This window comes from Rousettus aegyptiacus, unplaced genomic scaffold (genome assembly GCF_014176215.1).
Source record: "Rousettus aegyptiacus isolate mRouAeg1 unplaced genomic scaffold, mRouAeg1.p scaffold_m13_p_7, whole genome shotgun sequence".
NCBI lineage: Eukaryota > Metazoa > Chordata > Mammalia > Chiroptera > Pteropodidae > Rousettus > Rousettus aegyptiacus.
Genome location: NW_023416310.1, coordinates 5189764 through 5214538, shown reverse-complemented (window position 1 = coordinate 5214538; position 24775 = coordinate 5189764). Strand labels below are relative to the sequence as shown.

Here is a 24775-nt window from a genome sequence, read left to right as displayed (position 1 = left end):
GTTTAACTTCAGGTAAGTCATGCATCTTTACGGACTTCTTTCCTAATCTGTAACAGGAACGTAGTTTGTACCTCTGAAGGTGGGTGACAGCTAACTCAGTGAGATATCACATTACATAAATCGGCCGGCATAGGCCCAGTCAAGAGAGAAGGTAACTTTTGCTTTGTATAAACAGTAGTCATGGTTCATCCTCAAAGAGCGAAGGCCTGGCTGGTGTGCTGTGGCCACAAACCACAGACGGAAGAACATCATCACTTGCCGGACCCCAGAATTTTAGTTAAATACGCACAATTTTATTGATTGAAGAGATTAGGACAAAAACATTAAACCAAATACAGGACAAAGCACCAGAGGCCATAGACTCCCGCCATGCACGCCACCAGTCTTTCCTCCTACAGGGTACTTAAAAAATAGGGAAGAGGGAAGAAAAACAGGTCCTTCTCGACACAGCACCATCTTCAGAATGTAAAAAAACTCTCTCCTTTATATCTTCCAATAGCAAAATAGAATCAAGGTCAAATCCATGGCCGCCTTGTCTCCTGACATAAACGGTTAGGCCGCCCTCGTGGGAAGGTAAAGGCCAGGCCCCTGCTGAGCAGGGGTAAAGCATCCAAGGTCTGCACATACATGCCACATACTATAATGAAGCACAGATTCAAGTAACATTTACATACTAGAGTCCACGTGTTACCTACCCAAAAACATGACCATTTCACAAAACGTGTACAGGCAGTAAAATCCAAACAACAGAGGTACTGGAAACACAAATATTTATGCCAAAAGAGTTCTGTATCATACAGCAATAGAAAAAGCCATTAATAAAAGAAAAAGGAAAAAAAAAAAAACATTGGCCACTCGAAATCAAATAAAGCTATCTAGAAAAGCCAAAGAAAAAGGTTATTTCGGAGACAGAAATACTCAAACAAGAAAAAAAATATATATCAACATTAACGACAGCATGTAACATGTCACCCCAAGTCAACCCGTAATTGAAGTACTGGCTTAATACATCACAATGTGACATTTTTCCTTAATAAATAGAAGAGTTCTTGAAGATACAAAGGTGCGTATTGGGATAGCGCTGATTTTATTTATATCATCTTAGCTTTCAGCTTGTTTTCTTTCCTGTTTGTCTCTACTGAGGGTTCTCGTCCAAACCAGAGGGCCTCCCAAGCCAAAGGGATCATTCTCCGTAAAGAAAACTACACAGCTGCCCGGTATTTTATACACGTGGGACAACCTCCTTTGCTTCGCTAGTCTCCAAAAAAAACCAAAATGTTTAAGTGCGGAGCGGAGGGTTACAAAAGCTTCAGACTCCAAAAGCGTCGTGCTCACTCACACCATCGTTATCATCTCCACAAAGAGGAAAGTCCGGAATGCAACCCTCGCCATTCAAAAGAAAAAAATTAAGAAGTCGAATTTCCCTTTTCCATTCTTCTTCTTCTTTTTTTTTTCTTTCTTTAAACTATGATAGCAGTAATGCATCTGGAAGTTTGACTTCTAATAGCTTCCTGCCACAAACCAATTGACACAAAACAGAATAGCTTATTAAAGGACAGATTTTTTTTTTTCCCCCTTCAGGGAGCAAAGCATTAACATGTCATTTCCTGACTAGGATATTAAATAGTTTGTTTAGAAGAAATGAGTTGAAGAGAGCAATTAAGAGACACAAACTGGACTTTTTATTTTCTTTTAGTTTAGCACCCAGGTTTCATGTCAGTCTGTGTGCACCGAATTTTTTTTTTAAGTGAACCCCAATAATTATCAGATAGGTGGTTGGCTTGTTTAAAAACAAAAACAAAAACTGAAAGGAAATAAAAAAAAAACCCTTGGCCAATTGTACCTTCCCTGAATCGTGACAAGAAGTTAAATATGCTAACAGTGCGATGCCGAGATGTGTGTTTGAGGCAAGAGTGTTTCGATTCTGTCAGGATCTACAACCGTTTTTGAACAAAATGAAAAGTGGGGTAGGCGGAAGTGGCCCAATCGACAGGGGTGGCCTCTGGGGCTCCACCCATCAGGGAAGAGAAGCTCCAGGGGGCTCCCGCCCAGCTGACCCGGCCCCAGAGCCCGACGCCCACCCCACATCTCCTGCCCCCCATGCTACATGGTCAGTCAGCTCCTTGAAGGTTTTCCTTCTTCGAACCAAGAAACTTGTGAGTGTCAGAGTCTTTCCTGCTCCCAAGCCAGGTGGCGCGTGTTCCCTGGACGAACTCGTTTCCCCGGCCCTCGCTCGCTCCTGGCACCTGCTCAGTCTCTGCGGGGTGTGAGCTCAGTTAAAGAAAGGGTCCAAGTTCTCTTCCATGTTGACATCCGGCACCAGCTGATCAGACACTTCCTTAGCACCATATCCTGAATTCGAGACGCTAAAATCTGTAGAAAACCAAGGATGGCCCAGAATTTCCTGCGAGGTCAGCCGCTCCGAGGGCTCCCGCCTCAGGATGCTTCGGATGAGGCACTTGGCCTTGGGAGACAGAGTCTCTGGAATGTTGAACTGGCCGCGCCGGATCTTGCTGAAGAGGGAACTGGGCTCAATGTCATGGAAAGGGTACCGCCCGACCAGCATGGTGTACAGCATCACCCCCAGGCTCCACACGTCGGCCGCTTTGCCCGAGTAGCTGCCGCTGGTGTTCAGGATCTCTGGGCTCACGTAAGCTGGGCAGCCGTGCTTGTCGGAGAGAGAGTCATCGCCCCCCCGCAGAATGTACGCGTCCTCCAGGCTCTCCAGCTTGACTCGGGTCCTACGAGACAGGGAGAAAAACGTGAGCTCCCGGGGGTGCTCTGAAACACAGGGCTGCCGTCGTTACGTCACAGCTCCCGCTAGGATGGTCTCGGTGGCGCTTCATTCATTCGTTCATTCATTCATTCATTCAACCAGCCAAATGTGACTTACCAAGTACCTCCTAGGTGCCAGACACTAGTCCAGGGCTGGGAACAAGGGAGTGATCGAGATCGCCAAGACCTTTGCATGAAGCTGAATGTCCACTGGGGGACGCAAACCTTCCGCAAGCACGCAAACCATAAACAACGTTATTTATCACCCCGTCTTAGCGCCGAGGGAACAAGGGATTAAGTAATGGCCTCAAAGTCACATCTGAGTAGTGATGGGAATTCACAGGATTTGAACTCGGATCCAACCAACTGGGAAGTTCAAAGAAGCTCTGTCCACTTCTGGCAAACATCTGGCTGATGTGATGTAAGGCTGCAAAGGGCCTTTCGCGTCACTCGACTGCATCTGGGCCTCACGATAGTGCTTTGGTTAGATGTGGGAGACGCTACTATCCCGTTCTGCAGACAAGAACGTCAAGGCACAGAGTTTGAGTAATTTTCCCAAAGCCTTTCATTCAACTGGGAAACAGAGAAGACTTGACTTCATCTTCCTAAGTCAAGCGTGTGCGTGTGTGTGTGTGTGTGTGCACGCGCGTGCATGCGCAGAGGTGTGTGTGCATGAGAACATGAGCTCGAGACCCTTCTCAAACTCATCACCCTGTCCCCAGCCTTCTCCCTGTCATTTAAGGACCACAGTGCTGGCTGACGAAGACGTCGGGACTCTCCTGGGTGTGCTGTGGAAAACGCAGGCGGAGAAACGCCTCAGTGACCTCTGAGTCCCTGGAACCCCACACACTCATCTTTACACAGCAGGGCTTGGTATTACGACCGGGAATAAAATAAAGTAAGTGCTCAGTAAACACTTTTGGAAACGAGTTGAATTCTTATCGTTCATTAACTATACCTAGTGTCCAGTAAATGGAGCTGAGGACCAGGATGTAAAGTTGGGTAAGGGACAGAGGACGGTCCCTAGCCCGACACCCCAGCACGCTCTGCTTGGCCCAAAGCCCTGAGTATTCTCGTTTCTCTGCCGTGCTGTTCCTTAAGCGGAAAGTTAGGAATGAATCCTTTCGGTACTTAAACCTGGAACCCTTCTCCTGTTCTCCTGGCCTGACACTTGCCACCGCAGACTTCCAGCAGTTCTCAGGCCCCATAAACTCGGTTAATCCCACTCTGTCACCCTGATTAAGGCTTGCCAGGAAGGTGAGGCGGGGCTGGAGTGAGGGGTCAGAACCTCTCACACAGCACCAACGAGGTCCTACGAGGTCACATCATCCATGTCCGCTGGCTCCTTCATCTCAAAAGTGCACTTCCTAGCAGCCACCCCTGTTGCCCCAGGTGTCATGAGGCTAAAATGAGTGGAGAATCAGAAAGTGCTTAAAACACACACACACACACACGCACGCACGCACGCACGCACAAGGCTTCGGTCCTAAATCGGACCTTGTGACTCGGGTCCACCCACTGCCATTTCTCTTCGTCCCTCCTACTCTGCAGGCCTTAGCTTTTCAGAGCGATCGCCACAGCTCCTCAGAGCCAGAGAAGGGAGACGAGGCTCCGACTATTCACGGGGGATCTGCCAGGAGCTCGCGACAGAGAAGGTCTGATGAGTTCCTCGGCCGAGTCCTCGACCTTGTGTTTGGATGACAGGCGTCCCAAAGGCCAAGGCGGGACCGCGTCCCTCTACTCATTTCCGCCAATGAGCAAGAAACGGTGGCGGCCAACGGAAAAAGCTCGAGGTTGGGAGCTAAGCGCGCGGACCGCGGCCACACGCCTCACCTGCTGTGTGGCTGCGGATGAGTCGCTCACCTTCTCTGCGTCTCAGGCTTAAGAAGGAGTGTTGGGCGAGGCGGTCTTTTCTTTCTTTTTTTTTTTTAATTTAAATTTTTTACTATGGTAAAATATACACAAGATAAAATTTGCCGCTTAAACCATTTTTAAGCGTACAGTTCATGAGCGTTAAGGTATGTCCCCATGTCGTGGACCCGTCTGGACAAGACGCTGTGGGAGTCTCTGCCGGGCTCAACCTTCTGGGGTTCGGTGGCACACGGTCACGCACCTTCCCTACTCGCCCGCCCGCGGCCACGATCGTCTATGGCGCACGCTCCTCTCTTCCCCTTGTAGCTGGTGATCTACAAACACAGGAGGGGCCTCGATGTGCTACTCTGGAACCGAGCTGATTAAACGCAAATCTCCTCCCTTTTTCTCATCTCAGCTGGAAGGTGTCGCCGACCCACGCCGACCTCACTGGACGCCTCGAGACTGGAGGCGAGTCTGGAGGTGAGTCGGTGGAATCTAGGGGACGGGGGGAGGAAAGCGTGAACCATGACCCCTTTCTGCGCCCACTCTCACCCCTAAACCTCCTGTCGAGCCTCAGGAGTAAGGCGGACTCCTCACCCCCAAATTCGCTGTGGTGGAAGCAGAGTCGCTATGGGAATAATTACGGCAGCGGAAGCAGTAACGATAAGTCCCCCCATCTGTGTGACGAGGGACAGTCCGGCGGAACAAGCACCAGATTAGAATTAGAGGACTGGGCTCGGGGCTCGGTTGCTCTGCCCAAATCCTCCAGTGGTGTCCGCTCAGCCAAGTGCGTGTGGTGGGGGCACCGTCTTCCCCAGGCTGCGGGGTGACCCCCCCCCCCCGGGCCTCTCTCAACCACGCCCTCAGCCACACACACTCGCTCTCTCCATTCCAGCCTCTTTGCTGTTCCTCACACACACCGGCTGAGCTAGGTCCCTCCTGGGGCTTTGCATACATCCGCCCCGGCTCCCCACCGGGCGCTCTTTCTCCAGACACAAGCCTAACTCACTCCTGCTCACTTTTTTCAGGTCTCTGCTCTGATGAACTTTACTAGAGGCCATGCCGACCATCCGATATAAAGTAGCGCCTGCAGCCGCCCGGCGCCCCATCTGCCTCACCCCCCGGAACACGACACATTTTTCCTTCCACAGTCATGCGTGTTGACTCCATGGAGCCTTCCCGTGGTCATCTCTGGGTGACCGCCTCATTCCTCACCTCCAGGAGCTCGTGGGCTGGTGGCCGAAGTCACTTTGTATACAGAGAACATCACCTGTGTTTACTGCTATATGTTCAGCACCTAAACTACTACCTGGCCCACAACAGACACTCAATCCAAGAGTGAAAGGGACAGTCACCCTGTTAACCCCTTGGAGCTTCGGTGTGCTTGCCTTTGAAGTAACAGGGGCCCCTACTCTGTGTACCTGGCCAGGACTGAGCGGAGATCACGTGAGATGCATGGAGGACAGGCTCGGTGAGTTACTACGCCTCACGCACCTTCGCAGCTTGGGCCACAGGAAGGTGTGATTCAGCCCTTTAGGGGGACGGCACTTCAAGCTCTTTATGCTAAGCCAAATCTGAAGCCCTTTTCCATCTGATCCTCTTCCAGGTCACGACCTTAGGATATGATTCTCCTTCACCCTGCCCCCCCACTCCCCCACCCCCAGGCAGCAGTGGAATCCTCCAGATCATAACAAAAGGGCCCTAGAAAATGGTTAAAGGCCCTCTCTCTTATCAATTAACCCCGCCCTGAACTTCCTCTCTCCTCCCCCACCTCAAGGCAGGACTCAGCTGCTATGCAAATAGCTAAAGAATTTGAGAGTGAAATAAAGGCGCCCCACATGCTGTGGCGCAGCTGTCCCTCGGCTCCCCACCTGCCACATCGTCCTCCTCCCTGCAGAGGCCCCACTTCCAGTGTCCCCACCTGCCTGTCACATCCAGTGCAGTCTGCGCCGGACAAGGGCAGCCACCCAGGGACCAGGCCAGTTCGGTCTTGAAGCTGGAGCGACCTACGTTCAAGTTCTGCCTTTGAAAATTACCAAGCACCAGATATCAGCGTCATCTGTGGACCTGAACGTGTGCTAGGCGGCTACATATATTTTCTCTTTAAAGTTCATAAAATCAACTTCCAAAGTTGGAATAGTCATTCCTTCCCGCGGACCCCGGGCCTAGAGCTCAGGGAGGGCGTGTGAGCTCATCGGCTGGGCTAGCAAGGCCAGCTGGGGGCAGGGCGCTCGTCTCTCTGGGCTCTGAGCACCTGGCCCTCAGGCCTGTCCCCACCCCCCAACACGCAGCACCTGGAGGAAATCGCACCACCGTGGGCGACGGAGTCAACGAGGCTCCATCAGAGCCCAAAGCGCGCATGCACCCAGGGCAGGGGCGCAGCCTCCGGGGCAGGAGGCTGCTCCTTCCCACCCAGGGCAGAGGGGAGGGAAGTCTGGACGAGCATGCGGAGGAAACAGCATCGCAGGCATTCTCGTGACCCTGCCGGCTTCTGGGAACATCCTGAACTTGTTTACATCACTCCTAGGCAAGGGTCGAGGCCAGAGGCCTGGGCTGCGTCTTTAAACGAGGCCCTCGCAGGGTGCACACACGTCAGGGACCCGAGGCCCGGCTGCAGCTCCCGCTCCAGTCCCCATGGACCCACTTCGCAAGGAAGGTCTCCGGGGCTTGGCTCCCGCTCTGGGAACGGGGCACACTGCCCTCTCCTCTCAAAAGTGCGTGTGGGGAGGGTCCGGCCGGGCGCCTGCACGTGTGCGAACAGGAGGAAATGAATGAACTCGCCTTTAACTTCTGCCGTCCCCTCAAGAGTCTGGATCATCAATGTCCAGGCAAAGAAATCGATTTTCATAAAAATCAATGGGCGCGTCGGTGATTCTAGTAATTCACGTGCCCCACTAATCGCGCAGGCATTTAAACTAGGAACTGGGGTACAGACGTGATAAGTAACCCCAATCCTTTGGTGAGGATTAAATGAACAAGGCTCGCACAGGAAAATCAGGAACAAATGGTGGCGACTCTGATGGTCCTTATTAGGATGAGGCCCCACCTTCGACCGGGCCCAGGAGGGGAAGACAGACAGACAAGCCTCCAGCAGATCCAAACGCTTGGGAATCTAGTACCCAGTTCCTTCCTCCGCGCTTTGCGCTCGTTTTTCCCCTTCTGGAATGTTCTTCCCCCTTCCATGTGCCCAGCTCACTCCCGCTCACTATTTTCAGCCCTGACTAAGGCCATGAGGATGGGCTTCGGGGAGGCAGTGAGACTAGAGATCCCCGAACATAACGGGGCATGAGGAGGGTGTGTGTGAGAGATTTTTGCAACCAAAAAGCTGTAAATGACAGTGGTCATCGGCTGCAGTTTCTCGGAGAAAAGAGCCACGAGCCCAGGGCAAGGCCGATCTGGCCGAGACGCCCCGTCCCCGCCCTGCATCTCTCAGCCTGTCCCTGGCACGGGCAGGGAACAGCTTGCTTCGCTTTCAACCTCTGAATGAACAAGGCTTGCACGGGGCGGCCCGCGTACGCGCTGCCCGCGCAGCCCAGTGCCAGGCCGTGTGTCATCCGACCCCGAGCCAGGCGAGGAAGCCAGAAGCCGCGGGGTAGTTCTGCCCCCTGCCCCCACGCAGCGCAGCGGGCAAAGATGGCCTTAGAAGCCCCGCCGCCCCGCCCACTCTCCGCAGGGGCCTGAACGGCGCCCAATGGGCTGCTAAGTCGAACATGCAGTGTGACCATGGGCTCTCTCAGCCTCGGTTTCCCTCTGTAAAATGAGAACAGAATTAAACGTCCTAGGTCCTACACAGGGTAACCGAGAAAAACCAACCTCTGAATTCACACAGGGGGATTCTAATGTTGGCACCTGGCACCGACCTCATAGGTTAATTTAGTGTCAAAGGCAGAGAAACCTTTAAGGGAAGACCCTGGGCATTGGAGACAAATACGGCTGCAGGTTTTTTCAGCACTCGATCACACAGATGACCTAACTGCTGTAGCTCACCAGGTGAAGAGAGGAAGCTGGACCTGCCCTTTGACTCGATGCAGAAACTGAGGTAGAACGCAGGTGTGACTTGTCCGGGGCCATCCAGCCAGTGAGGGGCAGAGCTGAGACTCAAACCCAAGTACTCACCCTCCCCATTTAGCGCCCCATCCAAAATATCAAAAACGGCCTACACAAGCACATCATGCTTTGTTTCTAAACCTTTAAACGCCACCTGGGCTCTTGGCAGGAAGAGATCAGGACGGTGGGGCCAGGGTGGGCCAGGCTGGGAGTTCAGCCAGACGAAGCGGGCCCGGATAGGGTGGTCAGTGAAGCTGGAGAAGTCACCGAAGGCCACTCTCTGGGGCGGGTCCGAGCCGGCCAAGGGTCAAGTGAGAAAGGCCAGGGGCAGCCAGGCCTGGCCTTGCCCTGCCCACTACTGCAATGCGACCTGGGCTGCCAGTCCAGTAGTGCCAAGCGAGCAGGAGTCCCATCGGGGGCTCCTTCAGTGTGTGTTGGGGGGTGGGGGCGAGGGCAGGACCGGGGAGGACCACCCCAGCACCGTGCTGAACTGGCAGCCACCACCGGGACTCCGCGGGCTGCTAAACTCCGCCAAACAAACCAGCGATCCTTTCATTCTGCTTCCTACGTGCATAGATTTCTTTCCGACAGTCACCTCACTGCAGATTCAGCGAGCTGACCCAGCTCCTGGGCCCAGCTGCTCGCAAAGGAGCAGGGAGAGCGGAGGGTGGACGGGACGGGGGAGGGGCGGGCTGCTTCCACAGGGGGGTCATCCTCTCGGCACCTAACACACGGTCTCGGAGGTGGGGGTTCCTGCAGCGCGTTGACGGACAAGAAAATTACAGCTCAGAAAAAAATGAAGTCACCTGCTACGAAAATGTACGGTTGGGGTGAGAAACTCGATCCCACTCAAGCACTGAGGTGTTCCCACGGCACGGGCTGCCAGCCCCGACGCCAAGGCCCACAGTCGCCGACTCACCATGCCCAGCGGGAGAACGGGGGCCCGCCCCACCCCCACCTCCAACGCCTTCCCGCTGCAGGGAGACCCACACATGATGCAACCTGCCGTCTCCATAGGAACAGACAGGGAATTCCGAGAAAGACAAAGCAGCTCTGCACTCATCGATACGCCCGTCTCCTCTTGCTCAACTCGCCTCCTGAGGGGTCCCCCAGCACCAAGGCGATCATCAATTGATTAGGCCTCTCGGAAAAGCTTCTGCTTAGGCTGATTCGAGGTCCAGAACCACACGCTATGGGTGGCAGGTGAGAGCAGAGCTCAGGCTAGTCCCTCCAACCCCGCCACCCCAGGGAGCCCTGCGAGCGAGCGGTCGGTCCACGCACTGGACCAGACAGGGATGCTGCACTTGGCAGACAGCCCTAACCTAGGCTCCCCCGAGACGGCCCAGGCACATCCTGACCAAGCTCAGAGAGTCAGAACACCTGCATTCTGCTCCTGGTCATGCCACCGACATGTCACAGGACTTGGGGGGAGGAACGTCCCTCCAGATTTATCTGTAGAGATAAAGGCATTGGGTTTAAATTCCCCTCCTACTCGCCACCCCCGACCCCACTGCCTCGGGGCCGGTTCAACCACGGCAGCCTGATGTGGAGGCCCACCCTGAGTCCGTTCACAGCTCAACGCGACCCCATCTCTGCCCTGCCCAGGAAAACCCTTCGGTGTCTCCTCCCGGACCTCAGGTCAAGTTCAAGGTCATAGGCATGTATCCAAGGCCCTCGACATCTGCTTCTCAGACTCGTCTGTCCACACGCGGTACCCTCCCACAGCACGGTCCTCTCCGCACACAGCTGGCTGGGGCCTCTTGGCCTTTTCTCCTACTTTCTGGAACGTTCCTCTTCCCTTCTACCTCACTCAGACCAACCCGTGTGCAGGATCCCATCTCCTCCCTAACATAATCGTTCTCCACACCCCTCTCCACTGCTGGAACATTCTCTTCCTGCTCCCAAATAGCTCTCTAATGCACACCCTTCCTCTGCAACGTGGTATTAAAAATAACCACCACACAGCGTCTTCCGTTAGGCCGGGGGCCCCCCACATTGGTTCTGGCAAGCCCAGTAGCCAGCACCATGAGCAGTGCCTAACGAGCGCTTGCCCATGTTTGCAGGACGGTGTGACTGCGATGTCTAAGATGCCCCCGGGTGTCCAGAGTTCAGGGCGCCTAGGCATGATTCTCCCTGAGAACTGCAGTGCCCAAGGGCATTGCAAACAGGCGGGGCTCTATTCATCACGGTGCAGAGATGCCCCCAAGCGTGCCCGGTAAAGAGCATTTAAAAGCGTTTCCATCCCCTGCCTTCTATCATCAATATGGCCGGGGAATTTTTCTTGTCATTTAAGTCTCCAGAGCACATGGGGTAACCCCACGCCCATTTAGTCATTGTCACACACTCACTAAGTACTGAACAATGCTTAGTCCAATGGGCTAGGCATGCGGGACAGGAAGAGAAATGGACCCCGTCTCACAGTCCTGTGGAGGAAACAAGACCCACTCCATGAACTGGAGCAACAGGACACAACGGTACCGCCCCCGGGGTTGGTGGCCCCGTCTGTGGCGGCCGTGACTGGCCGTGATGAGTCGGCGGCGACTGTGGGCCTTTGCGTCGTGGCTGGCAGAGAAAGTCGGGCAAGATCCTCCTGGTACTTACTGTACACTTGCTGCCTAGTTGCAGGAGGAAATGATCTCTATGGGCTTGGCACAGGGGTGGCATTTTACCTGGTGCCTGTTTCCTGGAGTCAGCGTGGTACTGAGGGTTAAGGGTCAGGGTTAGGCGTCCTGGGTTCACACCCCCGGTCTGCCACTGATTGGCTGTGGGACCCTGAGCCTCAATTTCCTCTTCTGTATAATGATGACGACACTACCTTATTTAATGGTTTCAAATTAATGTAAATATAGTAGTTAATTAGGATTAAATTAGTCAATTTAAGTGTCACAGTTAGAACAGGGCCTGGCACAGGGTGGATCCTAGATATCGTTTCACGGAAATGTACTTCCCACGGGGGCAGGGTTTCTGCCTCGTTTGTCACTGTAGCCTTTCGGCACCTAGAGGAGTGCCTGGCACATAAATACCTGTTGAAGGAATCAATGAACCTGCAGGTTGTTGAGTCTTGAGGCCCAGCGCCACCAGGCAATGACCAAGAGCAGTCGTGACAGCTACATTTTCAAGACCCTGCATGTGGTTTGCCAGGTACCGTGATGAAGACTTTTTAAGTCCATCACCTCCGACCCATGACACGCAAGGCAGGCCCAGATCAAACAGCTAAAGAGAGGAACCGGAAGCCCTGCCGCTGTGCCCCAGCTCTGTGTGCCTGAGACCCGGTCCAGCTTATCGGCTAATTCATTGAGTACCGACAGTACACGGCCCGGCTGGAAATCCTGCTAAAGGACACCTGCTCTTCAGCCTCTGTCTGAGCACAGAACCCCGAGGAAGCGCTCCCCTCTAACTGCGATTAGAAAAAGCCTTCGCGAATGAAATTACAGCCCACCGTGGTCGCTGATAACGGCATCTTAAATAAATGTCACTTTTGCATGAATAATTAAATCAAAACGGAAACGATGAGCTAATATCCCATTTGACTGTGGGACGTTGGAAGCGGCTCTCTCTGACAAGGCGTCTCCGGGGCAGATGTCCTCAGGCTTCACCCTTCAGGGCTCCGGCTCCGGGAAACGACCCACCCGTTATCGATCTGCACTTCTCCCTGCTTCTCTCACTGGCAGTGGAATCCGACCTGAGCTGCTCGGACTCAATAGAGGAGATTTTCATTGATTGATTCGATGCCCGTCACAGTCCAGGAGCAGCGAACACGAGTCAGTCCCTGTGCCCAAGGAGCCCCCAGCGCGGCAGGAGGTGAGCGCGCATGGGCAGTGAGCACAGAGGGAGGTGCACGGGGACTGGGGGGTGTGGGTCTGTGCGAGGCGACCGCTCACTACCCCGGGAAGAGCAGGGTGATGGCGAGCCTTCCCCAAGGGCGGGAGCTGCCCGAAGTACATCCAAATAGTCCATACAAACAGGGCAGTTCCAGGACCTCTGTCTCCTTCGAAGAAGAAAGGTAAGGTGTGCTCCTGTAGGAATGAATCTGCAGCTTAGAACGATGGAGACACATGTTAACAAAAGGATGCGGAGTCGGGTCTCCAGGGCTCCGACACCCGCCCTCTGTCCTCTGCCAGACACTGAGGCTCCAACGACACGGAGATTTAAATGAAGAGCCAACATCTCTAACGCCTGAGAAAGAGACCCCGTCATGAGGGAGAGGAAGGCCTGCACCTCACCGGGAGGTGCGGCACCGGGGACCACTGGGCACAGGGCTTTTGGTTGCCGAAAGCCCCAGGGTCACTGGGCTCCTATGAAGGGTCCCGGCTCCCTCCTGCTGAAGCGGCCCCTCCCCACCCCAGCAACGTCCACGAAGCGGAGGAAATGAAATCTGTGACGTCAAGAGATAAAGGTCTAGCCAAAGGAGAAACACGTACAGAGGCATGCTGCTCAGCGCACACGGGGAGTTTCTGTGCAGTGACCTGTCAACGCGGAACCTCGACTGGGGGCGGGGAGGCAGGGGGGGCAAGGTGCCTCATCCCGAGGGAAAAATCATGCTGGTCGAGCCTGACCGCCATGGGAGCTTGCGGTAGGCAGCCCTGACTGCAGCCTGCGCGTGAACGGGCTCAAAGGACTCTTCACATCCGGTGTCAGCAAGCTAGCCCAGTGTCCCCCAGGGGTCCAGACACAAGTGCGGGGGGGCGGGGGGCGCTAAGGACGGCGGGAGCTACCGCTTGCTGAGCACGGGCCCAGCGTGGGGTTCACGTGCACCGATTCACTGAATTCCACGAGGACAGTCCTATTATCTCGACACTTTACAGAAGAGGCAACCTGAGCAGACAAGGCTCACTAACCTGTCAAGGTTAAGTTTACTGACAAGTGCAAGAGCAGAGATCGGCATCCAGACAGTGCCTCCGACTGCATTCGGGAGTAACTGGCCTTCCCCCAGGTGCGGGCCTCCCCTCGGAGGCCCGGATGGAACCAGGGAGCCTCAAACAGCAGCTGGCCGCGCAGGTCACCACCACCACAGCGGGCCGGAGGGCAGGGGCACACCCTTTGGGACTTGGCCACCAGCTTCTATCAGATTCTGGGCCCCCCAACTCACTCATACTTTACCGCAGGTATCGTGGGTGTGAAAGGTGTACCCAGGGCACATTCAATCAGGATAGGGGTTCAACTTCCCCATAATGCAAACAAAAGGAAGAGGCTCTGCTCAGAGACACCCCGAGGCACAAAAGCAGCCTCCGCACGGGGCGGGAGACGCTGGCTGGTCCAGGCCGGGTGCCGTGGGACCCTTTACCCCTCTCCGGGCTGCGGGACCCACGCCACAGGAACTATCATCGGTTGCCTTCCCAGCCTTAACTCAGCGATTATAATTAAACCAAGGAGAGAGAAGAGGATGTGGCTTCACTCTGAACCATTACATCGCCTGGGCTCTGCCCTTCCCACAAATGTTCCAAAGAGATGGAGCACGTCCTCCACGAACCCGCGGAGGCCTGGGGGCGCTCGCCTCAATGAGGCCGTCTCGCCGATGACTCTAGAACCAGCTGCCGTCGGCGCGTGCCCGCCCTGGCTCCGTGAGTCACAGGATCAGCTCATTTAACTTCCACAGCCTGCGGGGACGCAACTATCACCTCGGCTTTGAGGAAACTGTGCCTCAGAAGCATCAAATGACTTATCCGAGACCAGGCGGCCACCAAGCGGCAGGGCCAGAATTTGAATCTAGACCCTAAATCGAAATGAAACGGAAGAAACCGCAGCAGGAGAGTGTGAGGTGCTGCTCACTCTACACAGCGCATCGGGGTGACATAATGCCGGGTGTCACCGTGTACAACGTATGCAGAGCCACGCGTGGGAAAACGGACCCACGGTGCCGACCGTTCGTTCCGCTAAGGACGTTGTCACGGAGGGCTGTGGATTCGGTTACAGAATTTAAAACCTGTCTACGCACGAGGAGTCAGCCCACACGCAGGTCTCGTGCTGAGCCAGGTGGGGCTCAGCCGGTCTCGCTAGGTAATATTTTCCCCTTCAGTCACTTTCAGGATCGTCGAGGAACAAGAAGCAGATCCTGGGGAGAAGAGCCGTGTGCCACGAAGGAGATTCGGAGCTTAAGACAACAGCGGCTCCCAGTCCCTCCCTCGCTCCCCGCCGCCCCGCCAGGCAGGACCAATGCGCGAGGGCTCAGGAGACAGAGGCAGACACCGTCACCCCACTCTCGAATTCAGCCCACTGTCCCCCACACTTTCAGTGGTGTGGAGGAAGACGCTTTAGTCCTACTGAAATGCCTATTGATCAGGCCCTATTCATTAGGATGGAAGGTGGGGGCCGCCAGCATCCACGATGCAAGGAGGTCCCAGGGCCCCTGACACCTGTTTCCCCCAGGCCACCACGAAGCCAACACCGCGAGACTGCTGTGATACTCGGTGGCTGCAGAAACACGCAGAAGAAACATGCCCAGGGGGAAAACAGGAGTCTCACATTCCGAAACCGAGGGGTTAACAACCAAAACAAGAAGAGAAAAGGCGACTCAGCACTAGCCCCCTTGGGCATGAAGCTGACGGTTGGATGAAAGAAGTTCCCACCAGCCACCGATGAGAACACTGACGTCCTTGAAGCCCGGAAGCGACCTCCTCAGAGCCGCTCAGACTCACACCTGCCGCGTTCGGGACAGCGAGTCCAGCGGGGGCTGGACGCGGGGTGGGCTCTGCAGTGACATGACAGGGCTCCTCGGCTGGCCGCGTCACTGCGCCGGCCGCGTAACCTTGGGCAAGGTCTGGGACCCCCTGTGTGGCCGTCGCCTTGGCCGCCGGATGGGGCGGATGGCGTCCTCTCCGGTGGTCCCTCAGGGAACAGGGCTGCGGGGACCCAGGAGCTCCGACACACGCCAGGATCAGGCGGCGACCAGCTTCCTACCAGTCACGCAACGTTTTCTTTTTCAAAAGGAAAACGCTCCTTAAAATTAAAAAGGATTTTTAGCTTTCGACACGTTTGGCCCAGCGTTTTGTTCTGCTTTCGCATGCCCGTGGGATGCTTCTAGTCCTTTCTAGAAAATGTTATTATTTTTTTTTTTTTTTTGCACGAGTCAATCATAACGGAACACGAGTGACCCACGGTCCTCGCATGAGAAGCTTCTTACATCTCGGTGTTTCTCCCCAGGCCCTAGGGCATCAAGGGTTTTGATTTGCCACAACATGCTCCTCATACACACGTTGTCATGGAGCAAGCCAGACCTGGGGGAAGCCCCAGGACGGCAGGTGTGAGGTATAACCCAGCCCCGGATCCGCGTCCAGCTGGCTGCGGGCACTGGAGCAAGGACCCTCACCTCCGGGGCTCTGCTCCCTGGAGGCAAAATGAGGCGGCTGGAGCAGGGACCCTCACCAAGCAGTGCCTCTGTGACCCATGGGCCTCCGCCTCACCGATCCAGGACCAAAGCCGATGCTTTAGAACTCGGATCCTGGTGGAAGAGGGGGTGAGCTTTTTCCTTTCTGCCTCCATCAGGCAAATGAATTTGAGAGCTGACTTAACAGAGAACACGTCCATCATTTCTGCTCCTTCCTGCCCGACTTCACGACTTCATTATGCTGCCCTTCGGGGCCCTCATCAATAAAACAGACGTGAGAATACTCACTTCTCCAATGTGTAGAGAGAAGTAAGTTAAATGATAACCTTGTCGTAAGACCTTACAGACGTCACCAAATTGCCTCTTCCATTTACATAGGTAGTCATAATGATTAGATCTCTGAGAAAGGTGGGGTACAGCAGGGTGAAAAAGGTACCTTTGTCAGTAATCTGGTGTGGGGTCAGATACACACACACACACACACACACACACACACACACTTATTGATTTATCTTCTAAATAAGACGATTCAAAGGAACACATACCTGAAATGTCAAAATTCAGAAAGACCTAAGAGCCAATATAACAGAGCCAGACAATAAAAAGACGAGGAGCTTGAGGCCACGGGGAAAGGACCAATCAAAGGTCACAGAGGGTAACAAAGGACCAATCAAAGGTCGCAGAGGGTATCAAGGGCAATATAGCAGAAGAGCCTGAACCTCCAGCCTCCAAGGGCGGAAGCATCTGAGCCGAAGAGGAGGGCAGAGGAGCAGACTCCTCACCTGGATCTTGGACCAGCTCCCTCTTTTTTAGTTTGTTAATAAAACTAGAAGCCATCCACTATCAAAGCCCAGGACGTTAGCTGCGACAGAAGCTTACGATAACCCTTTCGTGGGTAAAAATATGGAACGATGACCAACCTCTGTGGGTCTCAGAAACCCAGCGGCTGTCTGCACTTGGCACGCACAGCTGGATTATAAAGAAATGCCCATGAAATTATTCCATGTGGGTTAAGTAACCACAGGCACCTTACCTTTGTCAATCCCAAAATACGTCCCAGGCCTTCGCCTCTCGAGCCAGAAGATGGAAAACAAGCACGAGCCTAAAAAACATCCCAGGCCACTGGGATGGGTGGAAACTGACTGCAAGGCAAGGTCCGATTGCAAGGTGCATGCCAGATACACAAAAGGTATTGCAGAAACGTGTGCCCAGCGAGTGCGTGATGGGAACTGGCCCTGTATGCAGATGGTCGGTGACGGCCTCGTGACGAGGGACTGTCCATTTCGCTAACCACTTTCCTAACAGAAGACGAGGGTGCCCGAGATAGTCATGTGAGTTCCGTGACAGCAGGGGCCACAGAGCCTCTATCACAATCCTTGGGAGGGTCAGCAATGAATATAAACCAGTTGCCGCCACCCCCTCTAAAAAAGCATATCCTTAGAAAGAAGGAAGTAATTCGGAAGAGTCTTTACAATCCAAGTCGGCCGGAGGAGAGCGCAGGGCCCCGGTGGGACCTGCTAAACGGGACCTAATGAGTTAATAGAAGCACCGTAGATAGAAGCCAAAGCCCCGCATCTCCTCCAGCTGTCTCCTGCATCTCCTCCAGCTGTCTCCTGCAACGGCCAAGACCTTCCCACTGCCATGTGTTTGCCCCGCCAGCTTCCTCACCTGGAGCACTGGTCCTTCCCACATCACCTGTAACACATTCATCTTTCGGGTCTTGGCTCCAAAATCATCTCTTACGAAAACGTGCTTGACCCTCTGGATCCTAGTTAGAACTGACAGCCCGGCCCCCACTGCCCATCTGCCCACGACATACCTTTATTTAGGGTCTGTAACACTTTCTTTATAGGTCAGTTGACTGGCAAACGCACCTTGCCATTCATAGTACTGAGAATTATGAGTAACACATAATATGTATCTAGGAAATATCTATGAAACGAGGGAACGAATGAATTATAAAGGACAGCCAGCAAGTGTTCTGAAGGTAAGGCTTTCGAAATCCTGCCTTATTCAGGGTGAAAATGCCACCCAGGCTTGGGGCCCCCTTTGGAGTTCACGACACCAAACCAGAAATAATGACTGGGTCGCAGACTGTCGTGCACCTGCCCTTGGAGCATCCGATACCACCACAGTAGCGGTGATCTGTTTTCCCAGGACGCTCCACAAACCGCAGTACTCACCTCCCTTTGTCCTTCCCCTCTGCCTCCCTCACCTGGACAAGAGGCAGCAGAAAAGTCACCCTCCCCAGCTCTCCGGCAAGCCCCTCTGAGCAGCCCGCTGCAGCACACAGGGCCGGACAGGAACGCGACTCACCTCTCTTCGTCCTTAAAGATGAACTTCCGCAGCTTGAGGTCACGCAGCACCAGCCCCCCGTCATGGCAGTGAGCCACCGCCGAGGCGATCTGGTAGAACAGTCTGGCTGCCTCCTCCTCCCTCAGCTTCTTGCAGGTTCGGACAAAGGAGTGCATGTCCCCATAGCTTCGCTCGAAGAACACGTAGGCTTTGGTCTCCCCCAGGATGATTTCGGTGATTTGGTTGATGTTGCTGTGAGCGGACAGGCAGAAGCACGGGGCCAGGGACTCCTGATAGCAGCCGATGTCGAACACCTAGGGCAGGGTTAACGAGGGTCAGGGACGCCTTTCATACAACCGAATCACGAACGCGGCCGCCTCCCTCAGGGACGGGCCTTTGAGACCACCCAGGGCGTGCTGAACTGGAACCCCGACCGCCCTGGCCCCGAGTCCTACCAGCTGTGTGGCCTTGAATTAGTCACTCGACCTCTCTGAGCCTCCTAGTCCTCATGTATAAAATGGGCAAATGCTATGTTCTCACAGTGCTGGAAGGATGATTTCAGAAAAAGAAGGTAAAAGTGCTTTGTAAGATGCAACATGGTACACGAATGGTAAGCTTTATTATTTTTCTCTGTATCCCAAATCGCCTGTTTATAGAAGAATTAAGGCAAAATCTGCCACCCCAAGCTAGAGAGACAACACCGTATTTACCTTAACAAAAAAAAAAAAAACAAAACAAAAAAAACCCAACAAAAATATACACCAACGCTATACAGCTATACTCAGTTGAGACAACATAATTTGTGCCATACAACTGTGTGGTATAGCATGATAGGACATACTAGCAATTAATCGATTAAAAATCTCTAGGCTTTGTCTAACGGTCATCTAATTCAATAACTTCATTTTACAGATGTGGAAATTGAGGCTGAGAACAAGTTACATCGAACCCCCAGTGGCAGACCTGGGAATAGGATGCGGTCCTGGTTATTAAGAAAGCAGACACGCTTCTCTCTCTCTACCCCCTCCGCAGACAGCTAGCTCAATGAAGCAGTTATGTAATGATTTTCTATGAATCAAAATGAGTCCGTGAAATGCCTCCTCATTGTGGGGGTGATTTAAAAAGAAAAACCACCTTCCACACCTTTCTGAAACAGACCTAAGAAGAATCAGCCTGCAAGAGGATTTTTGAGGCTCAAAGTAAAAGCTTTTGTCATTCATTTGCAGAACTCCACGGCCAAATCAGGACTGCAAATCCCTGGGTTTGGAATGTGGTTTTACTATCTGCCTGGGATGGTGGATTCCACAATCCCTTCTGCGCCTGAATGAGTGAGGAGGGCAGGCGTGGGGGCGTTTTGCTGGAAAGCACTGGAGGCCAGGAATGCGACAATACACTTAATGTATTCAGGGCAGCATCATTTAGCTTCTTAAATCTCTCTTTCGTGAGGATATTTCTTGATCATCATTTTGCAGTGTGGTGGGGAAAATGCTGGCCTAGAAATCACCAAATTTGAGGCTCTAATCCTGGCTCAACTGTCGCTAATCTGGATGAGGTGGATAAAGCACTCAGGGTCACTGGGCCTCCCTCCTCCTCGTAAACGGAAGACGTTGATTTAGAACCCTGTTGACCTCTTTTGGGTCCAGACCCCACAACAGAATCTGATAAAAGCTCTGTCCCTTCTAAGCTGACAATGCCCGTCCTCAAATGCGTGCACGATAGTAGATTTGTTTTAAGGGGATTCACGGGCCTTCTAAAACCCAGCCAGGAACACAGGCTACCATTTGAGAATCCATGAGTTAAGTGGCTCTTAGTTGCAAAAAAATAAAATCTGTGAATCAAACAAGGTTAGCAAGAACCTCGGGAATGCTGGTGCTAAACCCTGGGAGAGGAAGCAAAGCAACGTTGTGAATGAACCATAATGAGGCATCTCAGGAAAGCGCCACAGCTGCCGCCACTACAACCTAGAATTTAAGAATGAGTAGTTCAGCATCTCCAGAGACCACAAATCACACCCTGATACCGTCCAATGATGACCTCCGAGCAGTGACCTCAGAGGTCCGTTCAATTAAGACTCTGCAAAGCTTGAGTCAACTTTAACACCCAGGCTGCCGGCAGCAGAAACCCAGGAAAGCCTCAAAAATTTCACAGAGAGTAATAAACGCTTTGCAGAGGCTAATGTAAACACTCTACGTTAACGTTAACGGGGGATGCTGCGGCGTTGAGCGCCGGGCTGCAGGCTCTGTGGCCGCTGCTCACGGAGTTATGGTTATTTACGATACACTTCCTGCTTCAAGTGCATTTTGAAAAAAAATATAAAGTGATTTTTTTTAAATTTTTGTTTGTGCAGCATCTTTAGCATCCTGCCCCACTGCTGAAAAACTGGATGGGCAGAGAATTCAAAACAAAAACATCAAATATATTCGTGGCAGCTTCAAAACGTAGCCATACCCTTTATAAAAAAATAGAGACTGAATTCCAAGATGGTGGACAGAGTATGAAAAATAAAGCAAGTACTTATGTTTTCCCAAATGGGTAGGAACCAAACTTTTATTAGTAGCTATAACAAGCATTTATGGGCTTGGATTGGTATTTAAACCATCACCTTCAAGTGCAAAATCAAGCCATAAGCCTGGCTGCCAGCTTCTTTTAAATCTTTAATTTGGAGCCTTACTTATATAATGTGACAGTTCAGATAAAGCAGTAAGATTGGGCCATCTTTAATAGCATCTGCCAAAAAAAAAAAAAAAAAAAAGCATCCATTCTGCCAAGATAGTAATTACGTCAATCTGCACAGTAGCCACCAGCATTGCCATGAAAACAATAAGCTAAGAACCCCTAAAGCACCCTTCCTTCCTTTGCCCAGCTTACACTAGGCACATGGAGACAATAAACAGCCTTGATTATTTTGGTTAAATGACCCTGGAATCTCTCTTCTCCCAAATAGTGTCCTAGAGAATTCTCTATTTGGTCCTCTGTAACAACGGGCTTCTTTACCTTTGATCTGTTTTTGCAAAGGCTTTTTTTTCTCTGGTCAACACAGATCTAGGAGACAAGAACTCTGTATCCTAAGACATCAAAAGGAAATGGACCAATGCGTAGATTTCACTGAGCCTTGCAGCAAGTGAAGAGGCCACAGCACATCTGAGGGTAGTTCACAGAAGCGGCCTTATAAAACCACCGGGAGCTTCTCAGGATATATACAACTATGCTTGCATAAGAAGTCACCCACATCACCTCTGCTAAAAAGGCAGGGAAACAGAAGCTGCCGTGTCTTACAGGGATGACCTCTGTCAAGCAGAACAATGATACTGCACTTAAATCCACTTTCAGCCACACAGTAATTGGCGAAGGGCTGATTCAATCTCTGCAATAACTAAACCAGCAGATTAAGTACAGTTTCAGGCCAGGGAGCAAGTCTGCAAATGACACTGTCAGGTCAGCCCTTAGTGAAATATGTCTTGAAGAATCCGAACGCAGAAAAAAAAGAGCAGGGGCCAGAGTCACCACTGCCTTTAAACAAAGAGATAATAGCAAGATGTTTGCAGAATTTGGCCGCTGAGTCCCTTTACTACAAGCATCTCTCCAGCCTTTGGAAAATATTAAAATGCTGTACCGAAGTTGAGCAAAAGGAGACAAAACACTCTCTGAGTGATTGTGCATATTTCACAGGAGAGTGGCTGCTCTGTGGGATTCATTCATTTCAAAGGATGACTCCCTCATTGTGCAATGTTGTAGGTCTTCTGAGAAGTCAATCCAGCCCTGAATAGCCCACTGAACGTGTTGCTTAACTGGGCACAATCGTTCTGGGTGGGTGTCAATAATGTGGAGAAGATGCAAAATGCCAAATGCTCAGCACAAGCGGAGAGCAATATTTAAGTCTCGTATTTCCCCACCCGCAAGGTCTGAACTGAACAATTGCAAAACCCACCGCAGACCTCCACAAAACCTACGTTCTACAACGAAATACTCCAGCGCGCTATGAAGTAAGGTCCACAAAGCCGCCTGTGGTTAATAGCACAAGGGTCAGGCATGATTTGTAGCAAAGCCGTGCAGAGTGCCCAGTTCAAAGACAGCAGGGGCCCCCACTCCTCAGGACCCCGTGTACCCCTCCCCTTAGGGGAAAACAACAGCGAGTCAAACCAAAATGAAGTGACAATAAATTCTTGATCTATGTCCAATTCCTGGGTAGCGGTTGGCTCCACTGTCTCCTTCTCTTTTTTTTTTTGTTTTTTTTTGCCCCTGGTCATCCCGCCTCTGGTGCCCCGCGGGTGCATACAAAGACACAGAGACACTCACACAGACACAAACCGGTCACTGCTCAGGGTCAAAGACAGAAAGGAAATTGCAGCGTCCATCTCTGTATTAGCACTGCGTAGTCCCTGGGGCTCCAGATCGTACCCTCAAAGGTGTGTGTTGGGGCGGGGAGAAGGGGGCTTAGAAGCGGAGAGGGGGTTTCAAGCGCGCAAGTCTGAGGATGAGAAGAAACCGAGACAGGAGAGACAGATCCAAAGGAGTCACTATTTCCTACACCCGAAGGTGTCCGGGCCGCTCTGATTTCCACCCCCAACTCTCCTTTCAAGGCTCCAGGCAGAAGAAGGCTCTTTGTAAACTCCTTCCCCGCGCTGGGCCCTGAGCTCAGCCAGAGGGGACACCTTTGTGTGTCCCTTTTAAAGGGCACCTTCGGAACAAAGGTCTAACACCTGCACGCTACTAAGAACAATGGCTGCGAAAGGAACCAAGTCATCAGTGCCTTCAAATTAGCGAGGGATTCCCTGCTCCACGGGGGAAAGGGAGGGGGCCAGACACCCGGAGAGACGACCCCCCCCCCACGGGGGGCAGCGGGACCCGGCGTCGCGCGGAGGAGCTTCACGAGCCCCTGGGCGCACGCGTGTCCACGGCCCCGCCGCCTCCCCCCCCCACCCCGCCCCGGGCTCTCCCCAAAACGCCCCCGCCGCAGCCCGCCCCATTGTCTGCAGCGCTCTAAAAAACTTCCCAACTAGTCGCACACGAACAAATAAATAAATAAACCCATTTGACGAGGCCACGGATGATTATCCCGCGCACCTCCCTCCCCCAGACTCCAGGGCTTGGCGACCTCCCACCCGCGCCGGCCCCGTCCAAAGGGCCAGAGGATCTTTACAAAAGACAAAAAAAAAAAAAAAAAGCCGACCCAAAGCCCGGGCTCGTTACCTTGCACACCAGCTCCTCTCCACTGTGCAGATGCACCGCGCGGAAAACGTGGTCTCCCTCCAGAGGTTCCAACAATAAGTATTTCCCGATGCAAGAAACGCAATGCGACAAGTTCGGAGTCTCGGGCGGGCTCGGGGAGCCGAGGTTCGGGCTGAAACTCTGGCTGGGCTCGGCGGACCTTAGAGACGACAACTCTTCGAAATCCTGGGTTTTGTTCCGCGATCTCCCATATCTCGCTATTGTGATGGGGGTAGACCTGTGTATGTTCATGAGTGTGGGATCGCACACGACCGACCAGAAAGAACCCTCCGGGGCGATGAGTCGCTGGCGAGCGCGGCTGCAGGCGCCTCCGTGCCACAGATTTTAAAGGGGGACGTGCGGGGAGGGGACGGGGAGGGGGCTACGTGGAGAACGAGCTAGAATCCCCCGAGCGGGCGCCGCCGGGCACCTGGTCTGCTCCGAGCCCGGCTCCCGCGGGTGCTCGCTCGGCGGCAGCCTCGGTCCTTTTGTTACCCCGGAGCGGTCGGCGATGTGCAGAATCCGCGCACTTTTAGTTTCTGTCTCGCTCCCTGTGTTTGCGGCGCGGGTCCAGCGGAGGGGCCGGGTGGCTCAGGTGGGAGCCGCGGCGCCGGGTCCCCCGGAGCGGTCCCCGCGCAGGCTTCCGACTCGCAGACCGGGCGGCGGAGCCCTGCTCCAGCTGGCGCGTCCTCGCCGAGCGCACGGCTGCGGCTCGGTCCCCGCGCGTTCCGAAACCCGCCCGCAAGAGAAAGGAGACGAGCGCGCGTCTACCGGCTCGCGCCGCTCGGCAGACGGAATCGGCGCTGCACCCCCTTTTTGGTGGAAAGGGTGGGGGGCGTGGAAGGGAGGGGGGGTTGTCGGAGAGGGTAGTTACCTACGATTTAACTGTAGATGGCGTCTGAGGCTTTTCCAAGATCGCAAGAGCTCTTCCCAAAATTAAACAAACAGACCAAAAAAAAAAAAAAAAATAGCAAGGGAGCATTTAACTTGGAGCAGTCAGCGCTGCCAACAAAAGATTGCAAAAGCCGGGCGCGGAGTTGCGGCGCGGGCCGGGAGCAGGTACCGCCACAAAGCCCAGGGCTCGGCCGGCGGGGCGGAGGTCAGCACGGGCTCATGCTGTGGCCGCTCGCCCGCGCTCAGGTCGTCGTCCTGCGAATGAAGGCAGAAGTGCGGGCAGCGGCCAGGGCAGGTCGGTGGTCTCCGGATTCCGCGGCCCGAGCTTCCGGGGGTCCTCGGGGCGCTGCAAGGGGATGCGCCCCCGGCCCTCCTGAC

At 53.5% G+C, this 24775-nt stretch overlaps 1 protein-coding gene across 2 annotated transcripts; it reads right to left on the bottom strand.

The window, feature by feature from the left end:
* Nucleotides 1-271: 271 nt before the first annotated feature.
* Nucleotides 272-24512, bottom strand: TRIB2 (tribbles pseudokinase 2). 2 transcript variants are annotated; one of them, XM_036224507.1, is made up of 4 exons: nucleotides 24382-24512; nucleotides 23486-23741; nucleotides 18317-18609; nucleotides 272-2741 (listed from the first exon to the last, which is right to left on the bottom strand). In XM_036224507.1, exons 1-4 carry the CDS (start codon nucleotides 24483-24485, stop codon nucleotides 2273-2275), a joined length of 1122 nt encoding a protein of 373 aa, XP_036080400.1. In that variant the 5' UTR covers nucleotides 24486-24512; the 3' UTR covers nucleotides 272-2272. The 2 variants fall into 2 exon arrangements, with proteins under 2 accessions (XP_036080400.1, XP_016000273.1); XM_016144787.2 differs by having other exon boundaries at nucleotides 23486-24501.
* Nucleotides 24513-24775: the final 263 nt, after the last annotated feature.